Source organism: Lynx canadensis, chromosome D1 (genome assembly GCF_007474595.2).
Source record: "Lynx canadensis isolate LIC74 chromosome D1, mLynCan4.pri.v2, whole genome shotgun sequence".
NCBI lineage: Eukaryota > Metazoa > Chordata > Mammalia > Carnivora > Felidae > Lynx > Lynx canadensis.
This window is the reverse complement of record NC_044312.2, coordinates 105,488,562-105,506,075: the sequence shown is the minus strand read 5'-3', so window position 1 is coordinate 105,506,075 and position 17,514 is coordinate 105,488,562. Positions and strand designations below refer to the sequence as shown.

Sequence of the window (17,514 nt, the reverse complement as noted above, 5' to 3'; positions counted from 1 at the left end):
TAAAGGGAAGTAGGCCTGTTCTCGAATCTCCACATCTTGCATATGACTGTCTGCCAGCTGACTGACCTGTCCTCTCCCTCCCTGCCGTGGTCTGTTTTTTCTGGAAGCCCTGCTGTGAGCTATCAGTGGGCCAGGGTCTGTTCCAGGCACTGGGGAGACACAGGTGAACAAGACCATCCCCCTGCCTTCAAGGGGGCCCATGTCTTTTCCTCTGTCCCCTCCTGCAGACCCCATCTGAGAAGTACCCAGCATCCTCTTGGGCAACTTGGCCAGCAGAAGGGGGTCTGAGTCAGGGCCCGGGGTGCTGAGGGGCATGGTGATTGCACTTGTCAGGTTCCAGAAGCAAAGCCCGTGGACCGGGGGTCCCCAGATGACTTCTCCATAATGTCCCAGTTCTCTGCGTTGTAACATCCCTGGTCACAGCTGCTTTGAGGAGTGCCGGTTTGGATTTTCCTGGCGGTGGGTGCCCAGGCTTCAGGGGCACCTGCTTTGCGGGCCTTGGGCAGAATGTCCTGTTCGCCCCTCCTTTTCCAAATTCTGAACTCAGAGAAGTGCTTGCTGTGTTCAGCCTCACCGGGTGGCCCTGAGAATCAGGGGGTGGCTCTGTGACTTCTGAAAGGCCTCGGGAGCTTCCAAGGGCAGGGGAAGCCACGATAAATCCCTACAAGATTACACTTGCCAGCCCAGGCCTGAGCTGTTGTCGGAGGGCGGGGTCGTGAGCCACCTCTGTCCCGGAGGTGGGGACCCAGGATGGGCCTGGATAATTGGCGTGCTCGCGTGGGATTGTAATCTCTGCATCTCGGGCAACCTTATAACTAAAGCATCTTCGTGGCTCTCCTGCGAAGGGCAGGGCAGGTGGGGCAGAGGTGCTTGTGATGTTACAGCAGCAGGGGTGGAAGGAGACTTGGGCCTCCCGTGGTGTGACCCCAACAGCTTATAGGACCTTGGGTAATACCCTGTTTGTTTCTGGGCTTCCTTTCATCTCTGAAATAGGGATAATTAAGCCTCGTGTTTGCTTTAGTTACTGGAGTGATTATATAAACTAATGGCAGAGTTGGCTAAGGGGCCTGTTCTGAAGCCCGCAGTGAAATGGCATCGACACAGGAGAGTGGTCTTTTGCAACCACGGGGCTGAGGTGTTTCTTTTTCTGGATACGGGGGCGGTCATCTTTCCCAAGTCGGGGAGCGGCCGGGATAGTCATCACAGACAGGAGCCAGAACGCTCTCCCGTCCCTTTGATCTTCCGAGTTCAGGAAGGTGCACGCGAAGGTGCCTACCTGGGAGGGAAGTGGGGGCAACCTTGGCACCTAGGAGCACCCCCCCTGGGGATGGGGCGTCCCAGGCAGGGACAGTGCCGGGAGAGCGTGGTCTCTGAAGAGATCTGTGCTTCATTCATGGCCCACTTTGGGGAGAATTCCCGCTGTCTGCAAGACGGTGATTTTTCGGGTCACCAGCTAGATGTTACAGGGATTTGTGTCGCAGGGATTTCAAGGCCATCAAAGAGCCAGGTGTGGGGCTTTAGATGGCAGAGAAAGATTGTCACGTGGAGCGGCCACACACCTCCGTGCACCGCAGCTAATTTTATTTCTTGATTGGCCACCATTCTTAACACAGCAGAGTCCCCTTTCTTGCTAAGTGTCTACAGTAGCTTCCCGCCAGACTTTGATGACCGGTGACATCCTCGGTGCTGTGGCCGTCCCCGTCCCTGGTGAAAGCAGCAGTGGCCTCGTGCAGGTTGTAGCAACATCAGGCCCCTCTTTGTGCGACCCGGGGAGGGGACTGGGCCACTCTGCTTTCACGGACGTCCATCGAACGCCCACGCTCACTGCCGGTTCAAGGATGGACACTAGATACACGGAGGTATCGAGAGCTGTGTGTCAGCCCCAGCGGGAAAACTGTTCAGAAGGTTATAAAATACTGGAATGTTTGACAAAGGTTTTGTTTTGGTGGCTTTTCTCTAGTCAAAACATTTCCCTTTTGGAGGGGAAACAGGAAAAGTGGCCGGTGAAGGCAAGCCCATCGAGGAAGCCAGTCTCCTGGGGTGGCTGTAGGGTGGCTTCTGTGTCAGTGCCTCCCAGTCAGGCCGGCTCCCAGTGCTTTCTGGGCCTCCAGCCCAGCGCAGACCCTCCCCCTCGACGTACCCCCCACTTGGCCTCTGCGTCTTGTGGGTCTCCTGGCCTCTGGAAGCCTGACAGTGCAGCAGGCATGCGCTGTATGAATCTCCCCGTGGACGTGGCCTCGCCTGGACTCGAGAGAGGTAGCCTCCTTGTTCTGCTGGTTGGTCTTGAGACCGTGGTGGCTGCTTCTGACGCTGCCTCACTGGGCCCACGGCCACGGGGCTGCAAACCTGGAGCCTCAGTCCCCGGGCTGGAGACCCCTGTCTCCTGCCTGGCCCCACCGTGCCTATAAGAGCCAAGCCCTAGGCGCCCGAGGGAGGTGCGTTTCGGGTCCTGGCAGAGGTCCCTCCGTAGAAACAACACAGGAGATTGAGCCCTGCGTTCTCATCGTGCCTCCACGTGGACCGGTTGACAAATCCCTTCCTCTCCAGGGTCTTTGCTTTTCCTCTGTCAGGTGAGGCTCGGCCCGCCTGAGTTCCCTCAGAGGGAGGGGAAAGCAGGGCAACGGGTGCCAAACTGGTTTGACCCTGGGTAGCTCAGTTAAAATGAAAACTCCGTTCAAATTCATTTGAGAGCCCTGGAGAGTTCTGGGTCTGGGAGGAGACTTGGAACTCAGGCGATTGTGAGGCACGTGGTGCGAAGTCCCGGACTGGGGAGGGCACTGCCCCAGTCACTCACCCCGCTGTGTGACCTCGGGTGAGTTACTTCTCTCCGAGCCTCCTCCGTGAGGTCGGGTGACGGTGGTCAGGGTCCTTGTAATGGCAGGCATTTGTGGAGTGTGCGCTGAGTGCCAGGCATGGACGGAGAAACTAAGGCACCGAGAGGTTAAATGAGCCGGCTCCTAAGTAGCAGGGAAGGAATCACACCCGGACAGCCTGACTGCAGAATCCGTTCTCCTAACCGCTAGGCCAGTGGCTCTCCAAGTGTGTTTCCGGGGCCTCTGGGGGTCTTTGAGACCCTTTCAGGCTGCCTGTGAGATCACGATGATTCTCACGAGCTAAGACATTTCCCTTTTTACTGCGTTTCTCGCACGAGTATACAGTGGGGTTTTCGGAGGGTACGTGGCACATGATACACACAATCACATGATTGTTCTAGTGGCTAATGGAATACGGGGGCTTGCGTATTCTTTTTTTTGTTTTTTAATATTTATTTTTGGGAGGGCGCAAGCAGGGGAGGGGTAGAGAAAGGGGGACAAAGGATCCGAAGCAGGCTCTGTGCTGACGGGCTGACAGCAGCGAGCCTGATGCGGGGCTCCAACTCACAAACTGCGAGATCGTGACCTGAGCCGAAGTCGGGCGCTCAACCGACTGAGCCACCCAGGGGGCCCTGCGTCTTCTTGTATTTGAAAAATGTCTCTCCCTGGCCACCACGAACAGGTGTATCCATCTAGACAACCTTCTCATCTTAAGAAGGTCATATATATATATATATATGTGTGTATATATATATATATATGTGTATATATATATATATATATATATATATAAATAAAACCCCTATGTTATATAAGCAGCATGTTTATAGAAATGACTCTTCGTCCAGAAGAATCCCCTTGAGATCCGTTCACGTTGTATACATCAATTCGCTCCTTTTTACCGGAGAGTAGCACATAACTAGTGCAGCCGTACCACAGATCGTATGATCGTTTACTAATTGGGTGGTTTCCCATTGGGTTGTTTCCAAGCCCAGGCTGTTCCACTTAAAGCTTCTAGGAACATTAAAAAAATAAATAAATAAATGAAAAAAATGGCTCGCTTTTAATACCTAATATGGTCAGTACCGACACCTAAACTCCACACAAGGGAACCTTCTTCGGGTTCCTCCATAATGTTCGGGGTGGGAGGTGTCCTGAGACCAAGAGCTGTATGCGACCTGTTGCTCGAGGCCACGTTGCCTTGTGTGGGACACGGAGCGCGACACCCGCCGTGCGAAGTGGTTGGGGGAGGGTTACTCTGCTCGGGGCTCCCCCGGTGGGTGCACGGGACCCGACCCCCCCCCCCCCCCCCCCCGTGTGGAGGAATGAAGCCTGCACCCGCTGGGGCCTCCGCACATGCCCTGCCGACCTTGCCGGGGGTGTGTGGTCCGCCGGCTGCCCCCCGGAGCTTCCCTTGGCCCCCGGCTATCTGCGCTCAGCCCCGACCGCAGGAGCGGGCAGACACCCTGTTCTGTGCTTGGACTCCGGCTGGGCGCTGCTGCTGTTGTGGGTGCGAAGGCCCGGCAAGTTCTCAGCCGGATCTGGGCCACGCTGGAGGCCTAATAAGTAATTTCTGTGGTGTTGGAGCCTCGGGCCAGCATTTGCGCTAAGCCAGACCTTGCGCTAAGCTAGCGCTTTGTGTGCCCTCCCTCTCTGAGCCTCACACCGGCCCATTCTGCTGATGAAGGCCCAGAAGCCCGGGGAGGTTCCCGTTTGTCCTGCACGTCCCGTCGATGGCCGACCCCCTCGGCTGGCCGCGTGGTAGCAGTGTGCCTCCGGAGTTCTTCCCGGGGCCTCTTCTGGCTGCCGTTCCCCTGCTCCAGCTTTTAGACCAAGGCTTTTCGGAGCAGCAGGGTGAGACGTGGACCAGAAGGGTGTTGAATTTTGAGGCTGCCGTTTCCTGATCTTTCTGGTCCCCACCCGGAAAGAGCCAACTGCCTGCCCCCGGGGCAGGATCAGGAGGGACCACACGTGCAAAAGGCACGCGCTCCGGTGCCCAGTAACCTGTGGCCTCTGCCGTCACCCGAGTAGCCGGGAGCCGTCGCCTTTCTTGGAACCTGGCCCTGGATCAGCTGGATCAGCATCCCCAAGGAAGATTCTGGATTTCTGGGCCCGCCCCGGCCTAGTGACACAGAACTCTACCTTTGGCACTGGGGCGCCTGTGTTTTCAGAGGGCTTCCCCCTGGGGTTCAGGCGCGTACCTGCACTTGACATTCCTTGCCTCGGAGGTTCGGGACCACCCTGAACCCTCAGGAGAGAAGAGACGGTGGTGGTGCCTCTGTTTGGCTAGCTCTTTCTCGGGAGGGTGACCCTGTATTTTGTTGTCGAAACTAGGGCACTTTTGAGCATCAGAAGGGAGTACCGTTAACAGCCGTGCCGGCACATGAGGAGGAGGAGTCAGCCGGTGCTTTGCTGGTGAATGGGGTGGGTGTCCCTGTTGATCCGTTTCTCCTTTCATCTTTCTGATGACCTGGGAGATGCCAGCCCCTTCCATTGCAGACGGGGAGACTAAGACCTGGACAGGGCCGCCTCCGACCACACGGGCTTGAAAGCTTGGTTCTTGATTGCAAAGCACCTCCTTGGATTAACCTTCACTGTTGGCTCGCGCTAGCTGAGCACAGGTACCCGGGAGGATTGGGGGCTTCCAGGTCTCGCTATCTTTCGAACCTGGAATCTTTTGAAAACTAACATCACTTTCGTAATGAGAAAAATCTACATCGAAGCTAAAAAATGTGCTTCTGGAACAGACAGCAGGGGAATCCTGTCAGCAGAAAGGAAGAGTGTGCTGGGGGTGTCTGTGCTGCCTTCTCCAGGTCCCCGGGGCTCCCTCTCGGGGCTTGGCTGTGACCCCTCTGTCACACAGACAATCGATGTCCCTCTGGGCAGAGTGACAGAGGGGGAGGGTTGCTAAAACCAGCTCTCCCGTCCCAGCAGATGTTCTTTGTGGGTCGGTCAGCGTCCTTTGCCTTCCGATTGCCCTAGGGGCCAATTTGATTATTTTTTGTGGTCGTTCTTCTCCAGGGAGACCTGCATGTGACGGTCCGTTTCTGTGGCACGTGGAGGGGACTGCAGTTGCAGAGAATACTTGAGGGAAGCCCAAGGTTGTCGGTGCGCTAGATAAAACTAGCTGCGATGCCCTTGAGCCTGTGATGCTGAGGCCGCAGAGCCCCCGTGTGTGAAGGTTTGGGTGTGTTTCTGGTTCAGACAGAAATAGACACTTAGCGGAGGTCATGCTGGCATCGGGGCTCACAGGCGGCCTGGGGCCAACGTAGTCTCTGTCCCTGGCCGCCCGTCCTGTCCTGCCCTGTCCCGTGTGCACCTTGGGTAGTTTCATCCCGCACCGTAAGGGATCCCAGTTTTGCCTCTGGCTGCCCAGTGCTTTCACATACCTGTTGCTCATGGTTTGGGAGAAGGAGTGGCTTCCTGGTGTCCCCGGGGACAGGGGATGGCAGGGTGGCCGGAATGTGCTGGAAGCATCGTCGGAAAACCGTGGTTTGTCTCTCGCTTCGCTCTGTGTTCACAGGGAGGATGGAGACACTAAAAGACAAGACCTTGGAGGAGCTGGAGGAAATGCAGAACGACCCGGAGGCCATTGACCGGCTGGCCCTGGAGTCCCCTGAGGTAGAGCAAAGCTGTCCTGGGGCCCAAGGAAGAAGGAAGGCCAGCAGGTGGGACTGAGGCCCTGCTTCAGGACGCCGGCCTGGTGGGAGTTTGGGCCACGTTCTCCTCCCTTTTCTGTGGCCTTCACCCTGGTTTGGATCAAGCCGGAGGAGCCCCCGAGATCGGGATCCAGTTCCCGGGCCCTCTGGGAGTTCAAGGGGGCGGTGCTAGGGCGTCCAGGGCCCCCATGTGAACTCGGGGGGACCCACCTGCCCCGGGAGTCCCCACGTTGTTGTTCCAGCCTGAATCTGGAGGTTTCTAAAGGTACTGCTACTGTTCTGTAGCCGCCTTTCCCCAGGGCCTTGTGTGGCCCTGCGTCTCCGGAGGAGCCCTTCTTGGGCTCATCTCCTGTGCAGTCCTGTTTCCTCTACCAAAGGGCGCCTAACCAGCTCCGCTCTCCGCAGTCCCCCTGGGAATAAAATCACCCTTGCAGACGTGTAGAGCTTTACACTTTGTAAAGGCTTTCCTGCCCTCCTGTGTCCTCAACCGTGACTCCCCCTGTGAGGTCAGGAGGCTGGACGTGGCCGAGAGCTGGGTATATCGTGGTCCTGCCCTGAGCGGCGCCAGCCGGCCCACTGCTCTGGAAGCCCCTTCCGCTGCCCCTAACGCCGGGCGGAGACCCAAGCACAAGCGATGTCGAGCTCGTCTGATGGGCTCTTGGAATATATTTTTATTTTCACTGATGAACCGGCATGGTGTGTCTTTCCTGGGGGTTCACGACCTGTTCTCGACAGAAGGGAAGCCACCCCGCCTAGCTTCTTCCTGCTTTCTGTAGGGGTGCGTAGCGAGGCTGTATTCCCTTGCCCTTCCTCGCCTGTGCTCTCGCTGCCCGCCCCGCGACCTGCCCCTCTACCCAGACGAGCAATCTTTGCCGGGGGGGTAGGGATCGAAGAGGGGGCAGGGACGCAGTAGGGGGCAGGGTCTGAAGAGAGGTGGGGGCGCTCCGTGGCACATCCTGGTGCCTTGAGCTCGCTCCGCGAGGACAGAAAGCAAAGCCTGTGTCGGTTAAGCTGCAGGCCTGCCTCTGTGGTCAGTTAGGCCGTGACTCTGCCGGGGTCTGCCTCAGCTGGCATAGTGCTGGGCATAGAGCAGGGTTTTTTGTCTGTTTGTTTTTTTAATTTTAGAGACACAGAGAGAGTGTGTTCCAGCAGGGGAGGGGCAGAGAGAGAGAGAAAGAGAGAGAGAGCAAGTGAGTGAGTCCTAAGCAGGCTCTGTGCTCAGTGAGGATCCCGATGTGGGGCTCCCATCCCACGACCCTGGGATCATGACCTGAGCCACAGTCAGGAGTCAGATGCTCAACCGACTGAGCCACCCAGGCGCCCCGGGCGCAAAGTGCTTCTTGACTCTGCCGTGAGCACAGGTTATAGGAATCCCAAGGCCAGCTCTGAATGGCACGTGGAACTTGGCAGAAGCGAGCCTTCACAGAAGTATCACTACTTGACTTCCAAGCTGAGCAGGCTGATAGAATCTACGCCGAAGTGCAGAAAACGGCCGCACAACGTCTTGGGCTGCAGGCAACGCGAATTTTGTGGCGTGCAGCCAGCCTGACCGATCGATTCGAATCCTCCGCGGGGAAAGCTTTCTGGGATCAAGGGGAAGTGAAGCAGGGCAGGCTCCTCAGGCTTGCAAAAGCCCTTGGACGAGGTTTCCACCACGGTCCGTATAAAACACAATTTTACACGTCCTCGTCGCCGTGTGGCTGTGCAGAGAGAGAGGAGCTGGTTCACTTGGGGATGTGGACACTGCTTGGAGAAAAGAGAGCTAGGTAGCAGGGGGCCTGTGTCCACACGGGGCAGTGAATGGTGGGGTCGCGGCAGGCTGGTGAGCTCTTTTGACGGGGGTTCCGGAACTGTGGTATCGACCTCTTCTAAGTGACAGCTGGCGGGCTTCATAGTGACCCCCCCAGTGGAGAAAGATTTGGGGGAGGCTGTGGGAGAGGGGGCAGAAATGCATAGGGCAAGGCGTAGGGCAGAATGACACAGCTTAGATATATTTGTTGGTCAAGACCCAGGGAAAAGGCAGTGGACACATGAGGGCCAGACGTTCTATGTAAGGGGCAGCTGAGCAGAGGGCTTCAGGCCTCCTGCTCTAGAGCTTACCCAGTGACTCAAAAGAGTATTAGTGGCAGCAAATACAGACGGCCCAGATGTGGAGGCAGCTTGCTGTCATAGGGAGACCAGAGAGACCACAGCCAGGCCCATGATCCCTGGGCCCCAGTGGCTGCACTGTGGAGGGGAGGCGGATGTGACGTCCCTCTTCCCCGTCTGGAGCATGAAAAGCAGGCTCCGGTCCTGCCCCTGAGCTCGGATCTCAAGGCCCTGTGGCTGGGGATCAGCAGGAGGGCAGGCTTCCCGGAAGCCCCCTCTTCCCAGGTCCCCATGGCCTGGCGGAGGACGAGCCGGCCCATCACGTGCTGACCAGGGTGGCCCCTGCATGGAAGCCGCCCTTTGCCGAGCTGTGCCCTGAGCCCTCTGCTGGGTGCCGAGCGCTCTCTTTGGGGCCACGTGTCACTGTCTCAGGGGTGGTGGGTCTGAGCCTCCGCCCTCCTCTCGGTAAAGGGGACTCCCTGGCACGTGGAGGGAGCTTCGGGTCAGAGCAGGTCCGGGAAGGGTTCCTGTGGCTGTCGCCTCAGCCGCTAGTGGCAGCAAGGGACCTGGCTGAGGGCCAGAGCGCTGCTTGGCTTGGGGAGGTGCTCTCAGGGGGCGACGTCCGGGGGCAAAGGCTGGCTTCAGGTGGCCACAGGTCGCCCGTGTCGGTGGGAGCCTTCTGCTGGCTGTGAGACTCCACTCCAGTTCTTGGGGGCCCCCTCTGCCCGCTCATCTGCACAGCTTCTCTGCAGGGCATGCCTGTGGCCTCGGAGGCGAGGACAAGTTTCTCCTGAGTCAGCGTCACGGTCTGGCCCTGCCTTTCTCATCCCTCGGGGTGACTGTTTCGGGGCCTCATGCACGTCCGGCCTGTGGTCTGGCTTTGGCCACCTTAGCGCACCTCACGGTGGGCCTCTTGCCTCCGAAGCTTGGGGAGAAGTGGCTTGGGAGTTTGGTCCCTTCCCTCCTAGAAAGCCTCTGACTTGTTCCTATTAATTGGTCCCCCTGCTTCCTGGAGGCGTCCGCGGCCCTTGGTGGGCCTGGTTCCTGCCTCCCCCTGTGGCCGTGGGCAAAGCTGCCGACCGTCAGTGCGTTTTCCGCACGGATCCGCCACAGAGGGTGTGGGATGAGGTGCCTGGGTCACAGTGCTTTGCTCGGGGTCCGAACCCGGGTCTGTCGGACTCCAGCGGGGGGCATCGCCCACTTCTGCCGCGGTGGGCGATGCGTCCCAGAAGCCCCCGGTCCAGCCTGCCGCGGTGGTGAGTGGCGGTGGTGGGGAGGGTTCTCCCGGTCCACATCCTGTTCCCTTAGGTCCAGGACCTGCAGCTGGAACGAGAGATGGCTCTGGCCACCAACCGCAGCCTGGCCGAGCGGAACCTGGAGTTTCAAGGTCCCCTGGAGATCAGCCGCTCAAACCTCTCGGACAAGTACCAGGAGCTGCGGAAGCTCGTGGAGCGGTGCCAGGAGCAGAAGGCGAAGCTGGGTAGGGGCGGCCTGGGAGCTGCTGGAATAGGTCCCCGTCCTTGCCCCCGGACAGGAAAGGGTCAGCAGTGAGGACGACCGTGTCCCCAGCCCCCGTGCTCAGTGCTTTCCGTACGTTTTCTCACAGCAGCCTGTAAGTGGAGGTACCACTGTTCTTGTTTCAAACGTGAGAAGAATGAGGCTCCGAGAGAGTCAGGGACACGGCCAGGGTTACGTGGCCGGATTTGGGCTGGATCCAGACAGCGTGCATTCCGTGCTGTTGCTCGCAACGCCACCAGCCCGGCTTCCGGCTTCCAGGGCTGCCCCGGGCTCTCCGCGTCCCGGGATCTGCCATCTGCGAGGTGGGAGGGGCTGTCCTGGTCTGGACAGTGAAGAAGCCGGATGCTCAGAGAGTGAGGTCGAGCAGGCCTGGGGCTCGCCGGTGCATCTTGGCTTCCTGCTGGCATCGGGTGGCACTGGGGAGGCCGGCTAGCCGAGGTCTGGGCTGGGCTCGGTGGGTAGAGCTCCTCTCTGCCTAGGAAGGCGACCTCAGGGAACTGGGCCACCGGGGGCTCCACAGCAGACCCCAGGGCAGTGGCCGGACCTCGGAACACACAGGGGTCACTCCGAAGGTCTTCGCCCAAACCTTAGCCTCCGGCACCGGATCAAGAGGCGCTTTCAGAATGCTGATCTTTCTGCCCTCCCTTCCAGAGAAGTTTGCTTCAGCACTGAAGCCAGAGACCTTGTTAGACCTTCTGCAGATCGAAGGCATGAAGATTGAAGAAGAGTCTGAGGTAAGATGGCCGTCGTCACCCCCTCTTCCGGCGGTAGCGTCGGCCCCTGGGGCAGGGGCCCTCGGAACGAGCACCGGGTGCCTGTAGAGTCGGGACAGGGGGCTTGAGACGGTGGCACGGATGAGTGACGCCATCGGTCCCGGTGGATGGGGTGAACGGGAGCCTGGTCCCGCTGGCGGGAGCCGGAAGGGCAGCTGCCGGCCGGGCCACAGGGCAGCTGGCAGACCTGGGTACAAGGTGGCGCAGCAGGAGGCCCCGAGGACTGAAGCCAGGCCCCCGGCCCCTCCCTGGCGGCCTGGCCTCTCTGTTCGGCTTCCCTCTGGCCGTCTCTTCCGTCTGCGGGCAGACTGGCTCCCTCCAGTTGTCCGTGCTCTGGGTGCCGGAAGCTACCGGGTCCTCCCAGCCCGGGGCCCGCCTGCAGTAGGAACCGAGTAGCTGGTGTCCATGCATTTATTTATCACATACGGGCAGCAGCCACTGCGAGCCCGGCACAGCGCCAGGGGTGGGGGACAGCAATGGCCACAGTAGTCCCTGCCCTCCAGGGGCTGACACGCTGGCGAGGGAGACGGAATAAATACACCAGCGAGCGCAGGTAGCTACCTGTGTCGGCAGTGATGAGGGCCGCGAGGAGAAATTCCCAAACGGAGGCCAGAGAAGATAGGGGGTGGCTGCAGTGCGCTGAGGTGGGGGGGCCGCAGCCGGGGAACACGGGTGGCCTTGATCCCAGGCAGGCCCTTCGTCACCAGACCTTATCTCTTCTAGGCCATGGCCGAGAAGTTCCTGGAGGGCGAGGTGCCCTTGGAAACGTTTCTGGAGAACTTCTCCTCCATGAGGATGCTGTCTCACCTGCGCAGGGTGCGCGTGGAGAAGCTTCAGGATGTGATGAGGAAGCCCAGAGTTTCCCAGGAGCCGGCTGGTGACGCCCCTCCTCCGCGCCCCCCGCCCCCGCCTCGCCCGGCCCCCCCGGCGACACCCCCTGTGGCCGAAGAGCCGCCCCCGCCGCCGGCGGCCGTGCCTCCCTACCCTTTGCCCTACAGCCCGTCTCCTGGCATGCCCGTGGGCCCCACCGCCCAAGGCGCGCTCCAGCCGGCCCCCTTCCCCGTGGTGTCCCAGCCCTCCTTTTCCTACAGTGGGCCTCTGGGCCCCCCTTACCCGTCAGCCCAGCTGGGACCCCGGGCTGCCGCGGGCTACCCCTGGTCCCCACAGAGGAGCACGCCCCCCCGGCCAGGCTATCCCGCGGCCCCCACTGGTGCCTCTGGCCCCGGATACCCCTTGGCGGGGAGCCGGGCCCCCAGTCCTGGCTATCCTCAACAGGCCCCTTACCTCTCGACTGGAGGAAAACCTCCTTACCCAACACAGCCCCAGCTCCCCATCTTCCCAGGCCAGCCCCGGCCCTCAGGCGTCCCCCAGCCGCCCTACCCTCCCGGGCCTGCCCCTCCCTATGGGTTTCCAGCACCTCAGGGGCCCTCCTGGCCCGGGTATTAGACACAGTCCCGGCCCTCGGCCCTTCCCTACTTCTACGTGTACCGCAACCTTTGGCCCGCCCACCACTGAGATTCGAGGTTAAATTGCAAGTGGACCTGGGTCCTCCTTGTGGACTTGTGTCAGCACGTGGGAGCCTCGGGGGGACCTGGTCGGGAGCGCGCAGGCCTGGAAAGGCGCCGGCAGCGTGACTGGCTTGGCCGCACCAGACGGTCACGGCACTTAGTGGCCTCCTGGGGGAGGGGAGCGCCTCCTTTCAGTGACTGGCTTCAGCTTTTCTGGTGCTAGCCAGGCGGGGAGCTCGGTGCCTCCCCCGTGGGTGTCCGTGTGAGTGGGCAGGTGCGTGTGCTCGCGGGCACGCACTTGTGCTTGCACTCACGGACACCGGAACCCAATGCAATTATCTTCGTGACGAGGGGGGTCTCCGGCCCCCGCTCACCCCCTGCCTCTCTCTCCTGGGATCTGGCACATTCAACCTGGTGCCCACAGCAAGGGACGCGACTCTGCGTCCATCTGGTCCATTCAAGGATGGCCTGGAGCTAGAGTGGGACTTCAGGGGAGGGAACAGTAAGGAGAAACACTGATTTTTAAATCACATAAAGCCATAATTGAACTCCGATAGGTTGATGTCAGATAAGCTTGTCCCGCGTGCTGGTTTGAACGACGGCAGCAGAGCCAGAGCGGCGAGAAAACGGGGGGCTGTGAAGGTGGACCCCAGAATCTGAGGCAGAATCTGGAGGGGAGGGGCCGGCTCCGGCCCAGGAGATGGTGTCGCACCGGACTCCTTTAGGAATGGAGCGGCCGCCCTCTCTTCTCTGGGGCCCTCCACTTCCGGTTGACTGCTGAGGCCCGCCCCATCCATCCGCTCCTTTAGTGCCTTGAATCTCATCCGCAGCAGCCCCTCCCTCCGTCTGCTGCCTCTGGCTCCCTCGTGTAACTCCCCACCCCGGCACCCCTCCTGAGACACACATTAAAGGATGCCCTAACAGCGACTTCCCAAGTGGTGCTTCCTCAGACACCGTGACCGTCACCGGGTCAGAGTCCGCTCCTCTGCTTCCCTCTTGTCGTCGGAATGTAAAGGGCAGGGGTTGGGACTCGCGCCGCCTGCGGCCCCCACCCCGGGCACGCCGGGGATGTTGAGCGTGTTCGGGGATAACAGAGACAATAGACCAAAGGGGTGTGGTGAGCGGAGCTTTACCTTGGTTGTTCCAGATGGGATCCAGGTCTCGAGGGCAGACTCTGGAGCTGCTATCGGCCAGGAAGTCAGTCATATGTGCCTTGAAATGTCCACTACTTGAGTACCCAGCGTCCGGTGGGCCTGGGGTGCTGGGGGCCAACGAGGAAACTCGACTTTCCGGTGCCTGCCCCCCTCCCCGGCCCACGCACCATCGGTGGGTGTTCGCGACGAGATGCTCCATTCGCTGTTGGGTCCTTGCCAATTGTTCTTGCTTCTCGTAAGTTATTTATCAAGAGAAATCACTAATGGACTCTACTGGTTCGAGTGCTTCTGAACTGGATGACCGATCGCCGGTGTGTTTGTGTAATTAATGGCCATAATAAACTCTGATGAGTTACAAGTTGTGCTGTGGCTCGTCCAGTGGGTTTGCGAGGTGAAGATGTGGCTGCCTGGGGCGGGTGTGGAATCCCTTCGGGATCACGCTCTGCTGAGAGGCCTCTTTGATTCCTGTCCACAAAGCCTCATCTATCTGGCTGTCCTCTCTTGAGCTGCTGCCCTCCCCTGCGCCTTTGCCCTGGGGCTAGGCTCTGCCGACCCTCCCCTTTTCTCTCCTACTCTCTGGTTTTCTTCCTTTCTTTTTTTTTCAATATGAAATTTATTGTCAAATTGGTTTCCATACCACACCCAGTGCTCATCCCATCCTTCGTTGTTTTCTTTCACGCTGGGGGCCTACGTTTTTGCCTCTTCCTGGGCCAGAGCTTGGGCCACGCGAGGCCACAGGCCCCCACCAGGGGGCGTGCGGGGCTCAGCCTAGGGAGCCTGGCGTCGCATTCCTGCCACCCGCTCGGGGGACAGGGCCTGCCTGCTGTCGGCCTGGCCAAGACCCCCGGGGGGGGCCACGTCTTCCCTTCCAGGTTCTAAACGGAGAGAGGGACGGTGGGGCACAAAACTGGCTGCGTACCGAGTGGTCTTCGGCCACCGCCCAGCCTGCTCCCTCTCGGCCGTGAGCTCAGCGGGCTTTTTATCACGAGGGTTGGGAGGGCACCTCCCGCTTTCAGCAGTAAGGGCGGCTCCGGGGGAGTCAGGAGACCAGGCTTCCAATGGGCCCTCAAGTCAGCCCTTCCGCTTTTCCTTCCCTGCAAAGTGACAAGGACGGGCTGCCTGTGGACACCACGCAGGGATGCTGTGCATCGCCAGCATTGGATATTCAGCAGGGCCAAGTGACCTGCATGAGCTTGTTGGGTCCTTTCAACAGCGCGTGGAGCCCCAGATCTGAAGCGGGGGGGGGGGGGGGGGGCGGAGACTGCACGATGGGTGGGCCGGGGACCAGGTCGCCTAGCCCGGGGGCGCGGGGGCAGGACCCGCTCCCGGCTGCCTGACCGCCGCAGGGGCTCCTCCACTGTGCGATGCCTTTGTGGTGTCCGAAGCCGTCTGCCTTCCAGAGTCACACTCCTGAAAAAAGCTCGGGGGATCTAAGCCCACGTTGAGAAACCCTGGGCCTCAAAGTTTTAGGGCCTTCCCCCCCCCCCCCCACCTCCTGAACTCTGGCCCTGCCTTGCAGATGTCCAGGACTAGGGACACAGGACACCAGGGAGGGCTAGAAGACAACTTGGCTTTGTAGGAAGAGGCCAAAAATCTCACTCTGGCAGCACAATCTGGTCCCTGGCTTGGCCTTGGTCCCAGAGTCGCGGCAGGGAGGCGGCACCATTTTCTGAGGAAGGGCTTGATGGAGAGATGCTTCAGCTGGTCGTCCGGGGTACGGGTGCCCCTGCTGCTCCTGGCCCTGCCTTCCCCGCAGGCCCTCCACACCTTAGATCTCGCAGACGCTCGCCACGCCTCTCCCCGCCCTGCATCTGTGAAATCACCAGGCGCCTTCCCGGCCCACCCCACCCACCGCAGTGGGCCTCCCCTGGCCGCAGAGCCAGCTGCCCAGGGACACACCCTGAGTGTCAAATTTAGAGCCTCAAAGCGATTCCTGGCTTCAGTGAGCAGGGCCCTTCGCTGAGTTAGCTGGGGCCAGGCCACTCGAAACGTCCGCTCGGCCGTCACGTTAGTCCCGTTCTGTACTCCCAGATCGTAGAGGCACGACAACCTCAGAGCTAGACTTGTTCCTGGTTACGGTGAGCTTTCCTCCGGGGCCTCAGTCTCCCGGACTCTGCTCGAGGAGGGTGTGCTTGAGCCGGGTTGCACACTCACACTCCCCCCCCCGGGGGGCGTCTCCGAGGGGCCGAGAGCGTTCCTATTCGACGGTCCAACCGAACAGGTAGATCTTTTTTGGAGTGCACCACCCAAGCCCGCCACCACTTGGAAAACGAGGTTTCTAAAAAGATTTTTATACTTCAACGCAGCTCCTTTGGTGGGGGGGGGGGGGGGAGGGGGGGGTTGGGTGGGTTTTAAGCAGGCCATGGTTGTGTTGAGGCCGTGCACGGTGGCCAAGCTAGAGAGTCGAGAGCTTTTATCGCGAAAGGTGCTGGTCGCCCTGGAGGGACTGGGGGCGGGCTGCCCCAAGACGGGCACTTTGGCTTGCGGGCTATTTTGAGCTGAAGGCCATCAGACTCTGAGGGCTCCAGAGAAGCTTTTGCCCCGCCCTCTACTACATGGAAGAATCTAAATTGGAGGTCTTTCCAGAATAAGTGTTCTTGCCAGAGATAAATGTTATCTGAGCGACCCATCTGTATGGCGGGGCAAACACCCGATTCCCAAACATCTGCTCTTTTTATCGCCCCGCGAAGTGCAGTGCGATCCTTCCCTTGAAGTCCCAGAGCCCTACCCCTTCTCCTGAGTTCAGAATGACACAGAGACCTCATGTGGTCCACGTTTGGGATTTCCATGTCTGCGTGGATGCCCCGTACGGATGCCGATTACGTTTGGTTTTCTCCCGTTGATCGGGCTCATGTCAATTTGGTTCCGAGTCCAGCTCGAAGGACCTCTGAAGAGACAGGAATTCTTGCTCCCCGACAGCCCTCCCGAAGAAGGCTCTCCGGTCCCTTTTGAGGAACCCCCCCCCCCCCCCCCAGTGTAGGAAGGTGATTGCGGGCCCCTGGTTCTAGATCCCCAGCGTGTTTGGGAGCAGGTCAGAGAGCTGGGCTTGGCCACTGGGCTCTCACAGGACTCTGGGCCCCGGGCAGGGGAGGACGGGAGGCCTGGGTGGAAGGTGTTGGCAGGGCGCTGACTAGATTCTTCTGGAAGGCCAGTACCCCTGGCTCCCCTGATTCTGTGGGCGCCCCTCCCCCATATCCTTCTAGTAACTTCCTGTCGCCTTTTCAGAGTTGGCGTCTGCAGCTTGGACCGTAAAGAGCTTTTGCACCCAGTGGATACAGTGACAGATCGCGTGGAGGAAGGTCCCAGACCCAAGATGCCTTCTTAGGGGACCGGTGCCCAAGGGCTTAGCGGGGCCCCGCGCGGCCTCTGCCTTTACTGGATCTTCAAGTTCCCAGTGAGATGCCCCTACTCTCGCTCATCCTTCCTTCCTTTTGCTAAGGAAACCCAGGCACTCACTGCAGGGTAATGCGTGCGCGCGTGTGTGTGTGTGCAAGCATGATCTCTCTCTCTCTCTCAAATAAATACACTTAAAAAAAGAAGTTAGGGTGTCTGGATGGCTCAGTTGGTTAAGCGTCTGACCTCGGCTCAGTTTATAACCTAGCAGTTTGTGGGTTCAAGCCCCGCGTCAGGCTCTGCGCTGACAGCTCAGAGCCTGGAGCCTGCTTTGGATTCTGTGTCTCCCTCTCTCTCTCTCTCTCTCTCTCTCTCAAAAATAAACATTAAAAAATAAATACATAAAAGATTAAAAAAAAAAGTTAACTGTGATTGGCTGAAACCACTACAGCTTTGAACTTCAAACTGCTGTTGGAAATAAAACCCCAAATCGGCTAGGGATTTCCTAGGTGCCCCCTTTGTGCCGGGCAGTGAGGTGGCACTTTGGGCTTGGCAGCCAGCGGCCCCAGAGATCTAGTGTTCTCTGCTAGGGAAGACGTCTTGGAGCAGGGGTGGGGGGAGAAGCGGGGGTGCAAAGGGTGGCCACAGAGGGAGGGTGGCGATGGGCT

At 59.6% G+C, this 17,514-nt stretch overlaps 1 protein-coding gene across 6 annotated transcripts in view; it reads left to right on the top strand.

The window, feature by feature from the left end:
• Positions 1-13,871, top strand: part of VPS37C (VPS37C subunit of ESCRT-I) — a 28,464-nt gene extending 14,593 nt beyond the window's left edge. The window contains exons 1-5 of one of the 6 annotated variants that reach the window (XM_030331476.2): positions 4,921-5,237; positions 6,337-6,481; positions 9,869-10,040; positions 10,735-10,812; positions 11,575-13,871. In XM_030331476.2, coding sequence (XP_030187336.1) covers positions 6,342-6,481; positions 9,869-10,040; positions 10,735-10,812; positions 11,575-12,297 — 1,113 coding nt within the window. In that variant the 5' untranslated portion in view covers positions 4,921-5,237; positions 6,337-6,341 and the 3' untranslated portion in view covers positions 12,298-13,871. Of the gene's footprint in view, positions 1-4,920; positions 5,238-5,269; positions 5,995-6,336; positions 6,482-7,724; positions 10,041-10,729; positions 10,813-11,574 lie in introns of those variants that run through there. The other 5 variants (XM_030331477.2, XM_030331482.1, XM_030331475.1 and 2 more) reach the window with 5 other exon arrangements.
• The last annotated feature ends 3,643 nt before the right edge of the window (positions 13,872-17,514 follow it).